The 11006-nt window shown below is 51.5% G+C and overlaps 1 protein-coding gene and 1 pseudogene across 1 annotated transcript; one reads left to right on the forward strand and one right to left on the reverse strand.

The window, feature by feature from the left end:
- Positions 1–1171: 1171 nt before the first annotated feature.
- Positions 1172–5377, reverse strand: LOC141278249 (uncharacterized). Its single transcript, XM_073801963.1, has 3 exons — positions 5288–5377; positions 3839–5057; positions 1172–1367 (listed from the first exon to the last, which is right to left on the reverse strand). The coding sequence occupies exons 2-3, from the start codon at positions 5041–5043 to the stop codon at positions 1172–1174; spliced, it is 1401 nt and encodes a 466-aa protein (XP_073658064.1). The 5' UTR covers positions 5044–5057; positions 5288–5377.
- A 3915-nt stretch (positions 5378–9292) lies between these two features.
- On the forward strand, positions 9293–9398 carry LOC117312041 (U2 spliceosomal RNA; annotated as a pseudogene).
- The last annotated feature ends 1608 nt before the right edge of the window (positions 9399–11006 follow it).

The following is an 11006-nucleotide window of genomic DNA, read 5'->3' on the forward strand; positions in this document are numbered from 1 at the left end:
GTGAGCCATGGCCGCTGAGACTGAGCGTCCGGACAGGAGAGGCCACAACGTGAGAGGCCTGCGTACCGCAAAAAAAAAAAAAAAAAAAGGGAACATGCAGTCTATTGTGTATTGGTTTTATGGTTTGTAGAAATGCCACGCAGTTGGGCACATTTCTATGGCAGTGGGGGAAGAGCTAGTGGTTAGGAAGGGTGTGGGCTGGGTTTTAGGAAGGAGGAAGATACATAAAGATAGGTTTTCTCTTAGCTTGTGTTCCTCCAAATGCAGAGCCTGAGACAAGGATTTGCATGAGACTTGTTTTGGGAAATGATCCCAAGGGACAGGTGTGGGGGATTGAGAAGGAGGAAAAAACAGTCCAAGAAATATCATGAAATTGATCACTACTGTGGGCAGCTGAGCTTTGATTCCACTGGGGACCCTCTAAGGAGCAATGCAGAACGTGCCTCAAAATTATTCACCTGAGAGGTGGAGGAGGGGAGTATGCACTCACTGCACTTGCTGGTTCCTGTCTTTCAATGGGCCGAGGCTTAACCCCTGGGGTGTTAACTCCCTGGAACTTCCATATTTGCTCAGAATTACTTGGAAGGCTTGTTAAGACACAGATTGCTGAGTCCCACTACCAGAGAACCTAACTCAGGTAATTCTGGGCTAGCTGCTGAGAATTTTTATTTCAAAGAGGTTCCCAGATGATGTTGATTCTGCTGGTCTGGGGTCCGTACTTTTGAGAATCAATAACTTAGAGGTTTGAGCTTTGAAAAGTGACAACAGGGGGGAGAAGGACAGTTGACTCAAAGTTATGGAGTTGTGAGCCAGCATTCAGTGTTCTGGAATTGCAAATGTTTGGCCACGTCTGGTATGTTTTGAGAGTGATGAGGAGAGACTGAGAGGTCAGCAAGAGCTAAATGGTCAAGAACCCTGAATGCCCAGCAAAGGAACTTGAACTTGATTCTGTAGGTAATAGGAGCCATTGGAGAATTTTAAGCAGGGGAGGATTCTGTTTCTATTTATGCTTCAGAAAGAGCACAGTGGTCTGGGTAGAAAGGGGTGAGCTAGGGGGACATGACCATAGAAGTCTACAAAATGAACAGCCTGATCTTGGCACTCGTGGGGATGTGGGGCCTCTCTTAACGAGCATGATGGTGTCACAATCCTTGATGTGCAGTCTGAGAAGCTATTGATTCCACAGTTTCTGGCCCCAGAACCTGAGTATCTGATCCTCCATGTAAGGTCCTCCAGCCTCTTCAATCTTCTCTTTCAAGTCATGGATGGAGTCATCAGGGTCAATGGCGTAAGGCTTGCCCTGGCCGCTGGAGTCCTTCATGAAGACCTGGATCTCAGGAGGGAAGGTCTCCAGCACCTGGAGGCTCCTGAAAGGAGAGACAGTGGTGTCCACTGGGGTCGCATGTCCTCTTGTTTTCATAGTTTTGCCTTTCCCAGAATGTCATATGGTTGGAATCATCCAGTGTGTAGTCTTTTCAGACCGGTTTCTTTCAACTAGCAATATGCATTTAAGCTTCTTCCATGGCTTTTCATACATCACCACTCACAGTAACAAATTATTTTTTTCTTGGGATGAGAGCTTTTAAGATCCACTCTCTTAGCAACTTTCAAATACACAACAATATTGTTAGCTATAGTCACTACACTATACATGACATCCCCAGGACTTATTTATCTTATAACTTGAAGTTTGTACCTTTGGACCACTTTCAGCTATTTCACCCACCTCCCACCTCTGGCAACCAGTCTATTCTATGTATCTGTGAGTTGTTTCTTCTTTGTTTTTAAAGATTCCACATATAAGTGATCTCATACAGTATTTATGTTTCGCCCTCTGACTTAATGCACTTAGCATAATGCCCTCAAGGTCTATCTGTGTTGTCACAAATGGCAGATTTCCTTCTTTTCATGTGGCTGAATAAAATTCCATCATCTATCTATCTATCTATCTATATCTATCTATCTATCTATCTATCTATCTATCTATATCTATATGTCACATTTTCTTTACCCATTCACCTGTTGGACACTTAGTTGTTTCCTAGTCTTGCTTTGCCTATTTTATTTTATTTTTTTACACACACTGCATGACATGCGGGCCTTAATTCCCTGACCAGGGATCAAACCCATGCCCCCTGCAGTAGAAGTGTGGAGTCTTAACCAATGGACCACCAGGGAAGTCCCCTGCTTTGCCTATTTTAGAATCAGATTATTTGTTTTTGTTTGTTTGTTTGTTTGTTGCTATGGAGTTGTTTGAATTCCTTATAGATTTTGGATATTAACCTCTTATCATACATGTGGTTTGCAAATATTTTTTCCCATTCCTAGGTTGCCTTTTCATTTTGTTGATTGTTTCTTTTGCTCTCCAGGAGCTTTTTAGTTTGATGTAGTCCCATTGGTTGCTTTTTGTTTTTGTTGCTTGTGGTTTTGTTGTCATACCCAAAAAATCATCACCAAGACCAATGTTAAGGAGCTTTCTCTTTATGTTCTCTTCTAGGAGTTTTACAGTTTCAGGTCTTACATTTAAGTCTTTAATCCATTTCAAGTTAATTTTTACAAATGGTGTAAGATAGGGGTCCACTTTCTTTGTTTTGCATGTGGGTATCCAGTTTTCCCAACACCATTTACTGAAGAGACTATCTTTTCCCTGTTGAGTATTCTTGGATCCCTGTCAATTAGTTGCCTGTATGTGTGTGGACTTATTTCTCGGCTCTTGATTCTGTTGCATTGGTGTATGTGTCTGTTTTCATGCCAGTACCATACTATTTTGATTACTCTAGCTTTGTAGTATAATTTGAAATCAGGAAAAGTGTTGCCTCCAGCTTTGTTCTTCTTTCTCAGGATTGCTGTGGCTTTTGAAGTCTATTGCAGTTCCATACGAATTTTAGGATTGTTCTTCCTATTTATGTAAAAAATGTCATTGGAATTTTGATAGGGATTGCACAGGATATGTAGATTGTTTTAGGTTGTATGGACATATACTCTCTGAGTGAGATGTGCATGTAAATGATTTGCCTAAGACTTATTAAAGCAAAACAAAAAAAGTCAAAGAAACTGCTACATTAGAAAATACTAAACGTGTAGAGTATGGGCGGCTGGTGTGTGCTCGGGATGACCCAGCCCCCTCCAGGCCAGAGAGGTGGGTGGGAAGCAGCAATTACAACAGACAAGGATGACCCTCCCTGTTTACCCCTCCCTCTGGGCCCATTTTATTCCGGGCTGCATCGTTTAAACTCAAAACACACTTTTAATATAGGGCCCTTGTAGCCATCTTGTTGTGCTACTCTTCACAACCCATGAGCAGGGTCACAGGAAACTGTCAACAGGTCTGGCTTTCCATGTTACCACTCATACAAGCCAGTGCTTTTCCACACTTGATCTACAGATCACAGACACGTGAGGATTATGCAAAAGAACAAGAACAAAGCTTTATTATAAGTTTCACATCGAAACAGGGGCCACACGAGGCCCAGCCTGGGAGGAGGTGGACACTGATGGCCTCGCCCCAAAGTTATTGGCTCAGGCCAACTTCCTCCTCTTAAACCCCAAGGTAATGAATCGCGACCTGGAGGAGAATGACTTGCTCCATGGCCCAGTGGTTTTTCGTCCAGCCAAGCCCTGGGCAGGTGATGAGGGCGCCCTAAGAGCAAGGCTGCACATTGCTGTGCCCACTGCGGAGCTGAGGCTGATAGGAGTAGAGGCCGGAACCGACACACCCCTAAAGTCAGCCTTGGCTGGGCATGGGCTGCGCCCTCCGCTGGAAGTAGGGGGGCCCTGCCTGGGTGCGCCCCCACGGATGTGATGTAAGATGGGGGCAGTAGTGCCTCCAAACCTAGGCTTCTTCTTAGGGCTGGGTCCCATGGTCACCATGGGGTGGCTCTGGTGAGGCGGGCCCCAGGAGTTCAGGCCCACGCTGCCCCCATTGCTGTGTGTGGTGCTCGGGGGCCCCCTCTTTCTTGCCATAACTCTGAGAGCTGCAAACATGCAGCTCAGATCTAGGGCAGCCGCTGTGCTCCCCAAACCCAGCTGTGTGCTGGCATGGGTGCCCACGGTGGAAGTTGTGGATGATGAAATTGAAGATGCTTGTGCGGGGCCGCCCAAAGCTGGGGGGCTTGGAGCAGAGGCAAAGGCTGGAGCTTTCCGTTTCCTGGGGAAGAGCTGGGGAGAGCTGCCCAGGTCCTCGATGGCATAGGTCTCATCCCGCAGCGCACTGTTGATGCGCCGGAACGCTGCTTCCTTCTCCGAGTCTAGGTCTTCGGCGGTGACCCGGAAACCCGGCTCAGGGGCTGGGGGCAGCCTCAGAGGCTCCCCTCGCCTGTGCGGCAGCAGAGGAATCCTGCGTTTTCGGGGCCTGGGACTGTCAGATGTGCGGGAGCCCTTCCTCCAGGGCCCTTTCTGCCCTCTTGCTGCCTCTGCATTTTTGTCAGGCTGGCTTTTCCTCTGGTAAACCACCGGAGCTGCAGAGGGCCATGGAGGGCCCTCCTCGCCCCCTGTCTTCGCAGACTTCTGGGGCAGCCCTTGCGGTATGGCGGGACCCCTCCTTCTTTCCACTGGCAGGAAACCTCGGGTGGAGCTATATGAGCTCGTGATGGCGTTTCTTTGGGGGCAGGAGCTCATACAAGAGGTCTGCTGTTTCCTGGCGGATCTGTCCTCTGCCCACTTGGCGTGGAGGTCTCTCTGCAGAGGTCCAGGCCTGGGCACGAAGAAAGAGCCCCCCAGGGGCCTAAATGCAGATCGTGCGCCCCCGGTGTCATCGGGGCCGCTTCTCTGGTCTTCGTTCCTCCCTGTGACTGTGGGGACTTCCTCCTGCTCGGTCATCCCCTGCCCGCTCTCTCCCAGGGCCCTCAACACCGTCTTCTCTGTGCTGTAGTGGTAGTTCGGGACACAGCTGGGTGTCGTGGCCGGCACTGGCTGCCCCCGCGCCACACTGACAGTGACTGTGTGCACTGCGGACACTGAGCTGCGGGACGTCGTGGAGCTGCGAGCACCCATCTCTGCCTTCTTCCGATGGCCTCGCCTGAAGATGGAGATAAGGATCCCCATAAGGAGTGCAGCGTCTGCGGGATGGTAGAATGGGGTCTCAGAGACTCTGTGGCAAAGTGCAGATGCAGAGTCACTGGACACTTGTGGGCTGGCCTGCGAGTGGACAGCCGGCCATAGACAGCTGGGTGACCCGGGCCGGCCACGGGAAGTCGGTGGGCGCGGGGAGCGGGCTGGGGGCAGCCGAGCCCTCCTGGCAGGTGCTGGTCCCCCAGTGCCCGGTGTGAGGGTGAGGGGCAGGGCCTACCTAAGTAACTGCTCCTAGAGAACTTGGGTGAGGTCGGTCCTTGGATAGAGAGCTGGGCTCCGAGCACTCTCCTTCAGCTGCCAACTCGGCCAAAAGCGGAGTGCGCTCTCTTTGGCCTGTTGCCTTTTTATACTCTGAAACCTGTGAGCGAACAATGGGCATGTGTTGGCGGGGCGCAAAAGTTTAGGGAGGGGTGGCGCATGCGCAGAGTACACGTCAGGCCCTGGGGCGCACAGGTGAGGATGCGCGCCCCTGGACCGTCTAGCGCTTCTGAATCTCCCCGGGGGTCTGAGGGCTGGAGGTGTTTGCCTTGAGGGTGATGAGCTTCTTGGCAGGACAGCTGGCCCTTCTCCCCTGGCCGCGCCCCAGTGCTGTCGGGGTAACTAACTGTACTGGACGGGATCCCCGCCCAGCAAAGTGGGGCAAGGTCGCTGGCTGTGCAGCTCCCACAAGAGGCGGCAGCTTTGGCAGCAGCGCCTCTGCGTCCTCCTGCCCTTTCCCCTGGCGGCACTGGAGGGGAGAGCCGCTAAGAACGGAAGTGCCCACACCATCCAGATCCTGCTGGGGTGACACCTGAAGTGGTGGCCAGGGCTGGCTGAGAGGGCCATACTTACCATATGACCCAAAAACCCACTCCTAGGCAATTAACCAAGAGAAAAACTTTTCACAAAACACATGTGAAGGTTTTAGCTATCTTGTCCACAATTCCTAAATATAGGACTATTGAGGTTATCCAATTTTCTTGAGTTTGTCATTTTTTAATTGTTCTTGGAATAACACTATGTATACATATTGTTTCACAGTCTAGAGTTAATATTTTACCAATTAAATAAAATTCAGAAGGCTTATATCCATATAGATTCTTTTACCTTCCACTCTTTGTTATAGCTGTCATATGTGTCACCTTTATATGATGTCAACGCCACCCTCTGAGACTGTGGTATCCTTTTTTCATACATATACAGGGAATTCCCTGGCGGTCCAGTGGTTAGGACTCAGCACTTTCACTGCTGGGGCCCCGGGTTCAGTCCCTGGTAGGGGAACTAAGATCCCACAGGCCACACAGGCGTGGCCAAAAAAAAAAAAAGTCATACATATACAAAATAATGTAAGAGGATAATTTTTCCAGATACTTGCCATTTTTGTTGCCCTTCCTTTGTTCCTGAAGTTGCAAGCTTACTTCTTTCTTGTGTCATTTCACTTCAGCCTGAAGAAGTTCCTTTCATGTAATATTGTTATAGCAAATTGTCTGGTGATGAATTCTCTTAGTTTTCTCTCATCTCCATCAGATTTCATTTTGGCTTTTGTTTGGCTTTCAGTCTTTAAGGATATCCTTGCTTTAAGGATATCATATTCTGGTTGGTCTTTTCCTTTAATACTTTAAAGATGTTATTCCATTCTTTTCTGGTCTCTGTTTTCTGATGAGAAATCACAGTCCTTCAAGTTGACATTCTGTGATGTATAACAGGTCGGTTATACAGGATTATTCTTCACCTTGGCTTTTTTATCAGGTTGTGTGTCAGGGTGAGGCTTTCTGAGCTTAGGTCTGTGTCTTGAAATCAGTGATGTTTTCAACTATTCTTTTCCTCATATATTTTCTTCTGCACCTTTCCTTCAGACCCTCCAACGGCACAAAAGTTAGAACTTGCAATATTGTTTCACATGTCTCTGAGACTTAATTTTTGTTCAGTCATTTATCCCCCTTCAGTTGTCACCCCAGCAGGATCTGGTTGGCTTGGGCACTTCTGGGTTTTTTTTTTTTGCACTTCTGTTCTTAGCGGCTCTCTCCTCCAATGTTACCAGGTGGGAGGGCAGGCGGACGCACAGGCGCTGATGCCAAATCTGCAACCTCGGGCGGCGGCTGCTGAGCCAGGTACCCTGCTCTCCAGCTTTCCTGCTCTGGTGGCCGGGGACCACTCCTGTACAGTTAGAGCCGGCCGGGGGAGAAGGGGCAGCTGCCCTGCCAAGAAGCTCATCACCCTCAAGGCAAACACCTCCAGCCCTCAGACCCCCGGGAGATTCAGAAGCGCTAGACGGTCCAGGGGCGCGCATCCTCACCTGTGCACCCCAGGGCCTGACGTGTACTCTGCGCATGCGCCACCCCTCCCTAAACTTTTGCGCCCCGCCAACGCACGCCCATTGTTCGCTCACAGGTTTCAGAGCTGCATCCCAGCAACAGGCCAAAGAGAGAGCACTCCGCATTTGGCCGAGTTGGCAGCTGAAGGAGAGTGCTCGGAGCCCAGCTCTCTATCCACGGACCGACCTCACCCAAGTTCTCTAGGAGCAGTTACTTAGGTAGGCCCTGCCCCTCACCCTCACACCGGGCACTGGGGGACCAGCACCTGCCAGGAGGGTTCGGCTGCCCCCAGCCCGCTCCCCGCGCCCACCGACTTCCCGTGGCCGGCCCGGGTCACCCAGCTGTCTATGGCCGGCTATCCACTCGCAGGCCAGCCCACAAGTGTCCAGTGACTCTGCATCTACGCTTTGCCACAGAGTCTCTGAGACCCCATTCTACCATCCCGCAGACGCTGCACTCCTTATGGGGATCCTTATCTCCATCTTCAGGCGAGGCCATCGGAAGAAGGCAGAGATGGGTGCTCGCAGCTCCACGACGTCCCGCAGCTCAGTGTCCGCAGTGCACACAGTCACTGTCAGTGTGGAACGGGGGCAGCCAGTGCCAGCCACGACACCCAGCTGTGTCCCGAACTACAGCACAGAGAAGACGGTGTTGAGGGCCCTGGGAGAGAGCGGGCAAGGGATGGCCAAGCAGGAGGAAGTCTCCACAGTCACAGGGAGGAACGAAGACCAGAGAAGCGGCCCCGATGACACCGGGGGCGCACGATCTGCATTTAGGCCCCTGGGGGGCTCTTTCTTCGTGCCCAGGCCTGGACCTCTGCAGAGAGACCTCCACGCCAAGAGGGCAGAAGACAGATCCACCAGGAATCTGTAGACCACTTGTATGAGCTCCTGCCCCCAAAGAAACGCCATCACGAGCTCATATAGCTCCACCCGAGGTTTCCTACCAGTGAAGAGAAGGAGGGGTCCCGCCATACCGCAAGGGCTGCCCCAGAAGTCTGCAAAGACAGGGAGCAAGGAGGGCCCTCCGTCGCCCTCTGCAGCTCCGGTGGTTTCCCAGAGGAAAAACCAGCCTGACAAAGATGCAGAGGCAACAAGAGGGCAGAAAGGGCCCTGGAGGAACGGCTCCCGCACATCTGACAGTCCCAGGCCCCGAAAACGCAGGATTCCTCTGCTGCCGCACAGGCAAGGGGAGCCTCTGAGGCTGCCCCCAGGCCCTGAGCTGGGTTTCCCTGTCGCCACTGAAGACCTAGACGCGGAGAAGGAAGCAGCGTTCCGGCGCATCAACAGTGCGCTGCGGGGTGAGACCTAGGCCACTGGGGGCCTGGGCGCCATGCAGTCTTCCTGTCCCTTTCTGCTGCCTGCTGCAGGGGCTGCTTCTCCGCAGAAAATGTTTCATAGTTATTTCTATTTTAGTATGATCATGGTACGTTAAAATGTATTAGTGCTTGCCCTGAACACTAAGGTCACTTGTAATTTTCTATATTGTTCTATATTTTTGTGACTAAAGGCATTACTTGGGGGAATTAAAAGAATATCTTGAAGTGATTTTGGCTTTTGATCTGCCACTAATTGCTATTTAACCTTAATTCAGGGGTCGGATTCTTTGACCCAAGGAAACAGAATAGTATAAAAAGAATGTGAGTGTCAGATGGTGGCAGTGATTAAGTATAGCAAGAGACGCCTTTGCAAAAGTTACCGTTGGTCCCAGAAGACTCTCACTTAGCTGTGTGACGCTGGGCAAGTCACTTCACCTAAATCTCTGAATTATAGGGCTGTGCTGATGATTTAAAAGTGACTGAGCACGGTGGACACTCGGAAATCCTGGGTTCTCAATAAAGCCACTGCCCTGCTCTTTGGTCCTTTGGAATTACTAGATTAGTAAAATTTATACTTGACAGTAATTTTAGCTTAAAGTTTATTTTGTCTATTTCATCTCAGCCTTTTGGCTAAGATCAAGTGTAGTATCTGTTCTTGTCAATTTAAATAGCAAGAGAAAAGAAAGGAAAATAACGGGCATGCCCCCACACTCTTCAGACAATAGGAGCCTCTTAACCTGTTCCTTTGTCCAGAGACACAGGCCATTTCTCAGTGAAGGCCTCTGCCATCACTGAGGTTGCAGGGGAGATGTGGTAACTGGGGAGAAAAAGACCAATGGGGATGACCCCCTCACTCCTCAACATCCAAGCCCCCCACTTTCTCACTTGTCTGGCTAGAAATAAAAGGTTGATCCCATGGTTTTAACTTTCAGCTGCTGCTGGACTTTGCGTGCCTTGCGTAAGCTGGGAGACAGAGGCAGGAAAAAAACCCACCATAATCACCCTGTTACGGGCTGTTATTCAACTGTGGACTTCCAGGCCCCATCTGCCTGTTAGCGTTCACTTCTTAGAGTCTCAAGTGCATGCTGTTTGTCCTCTATCTTGCCCCATGCGGCTCTCAAGCCCTCGTAATATGACCACATTTCTCGTGCCACATGTAAAGATTCTAACATTTTGCAGATACTGAAATAAAAATCTATTATTGAGGACTTCCGGGAAGATGGCGGAAGAGTAAGACGCGGAGATCACCTTCCTCTCCACAGATACACCAGAAATACATCTACGCGTGGAACAACTCCTACGGAGCACCTACTGAACGCTGGCAGAAGACCTCAGACCTCCCAAAAGGCAAGGAACCCCCCACGTACCTGGTTAGGGCAAAAGAAAAAACTAAACAGAGACAAAAGGATAGGAACGGGTCCTGCACCAGCGGGAGAGAGCTGTGAAGGAGGAAAAGTGTCCACACACTAGGAAGCCCCTTCGCGGGTGGAGACTTCAGGAGGCGGAGTGGGGGAGCTTGGGAGCCGCGGAGGAGAGCACAGCAACAGGGGTGCGGAGGGCAAAGCGGAGAGATTCCAGCGCAGAGGATCGGGCCAACCGGCACTCACCAGCCGAGAGGCTTGTCTGCTCACCCGCCGGGGCGGGCGGGGCTGGGAGCTGAGGCTCCGGCTTTTGTCGGAGCGCCGGGAGAGGACTGAGGTTGGCGGCGTGAACACAGCCTGCAGGGCGTTCGTGCGCCGCGGCTGGCCGGGAGAGAGTCCGGGGAGGGGTCTGGACCTGCCGAAGAGGCAAGAGACTTTTACGTCCCTCTTTGTTTCCTGGTGCACGAGGAGAGGGGATTAAGAACGCTGCTTGAGAGAGCTCCAGGGACGGGCGCGAGCCGCGGCTAAGAGTGCGGAGCCCAGAGACGGACATGGGACGCTAAGGCCGCTGCTGCCGCCGCCAGGAGGCCTGTGTGCGAACACAGGTCACTAGCCACACGCCCTTCCGGGGAGCCTGTGCAGCCCGCCACTGCCAGGGTCCCGGGATCCAGGTACGGCTCCCCCGGGAGAACGCACGGCGCGCCTCAGGCTGCAGCGTCACGCCGGCCTCTGCCGCTGCAGGCCCGCCCCGCACTCCGTGCCCCTCCCTACCCCCCGGCCTGGGTGAGCCAGAGCCTCCGAATCAGCGGCTCCTTTAACCCCGTCCTGTCTGAGCAAAGAACAGACGCCCTCCGGCAACCTACACGCACAGGAGGGGCCAAATCCAAAGCTGAGCCCCTGGGAACTGTGAGAACAAAGAAGAGAAAGGGAAATCTCTCCCAGCAGCCTCAGAAGCAGCGGATT

The sequence above is a fragment of the Tursiops truncatus genome, chromosome 3 (genome assembly GCF_011762595.2).
Source record: "Tursiops truncatus isolate mTurTru1 chromosome 3, mTurTru1.mat.Y, whole genome shotgun sequence".
Lineage (NCBI taxonomy): Eukaryota > Metazoa > Chordata > Mammalia > Artiodactyla > Delphinidae > Tursiops > Tursiops truncatus.

Bases quoted from the DNA above. Each gene is read 5' to 3' on its own strand.
- LOC141278249 (XM_073801963.1), bottom strand. From the start codon at position 5,043: ATGGGGATCCTTATCTCCATCTTCAGGCGAGGCCATCGGAAGAAGGCA. The intron at 1,368-3,838 runs GCCTAGGTTTGG...CTCTCCTTTCAG, and splicing joins GGACCCAGCCCTAAGAAGAA to GAGCCTCCAGGTGCTGGAGA.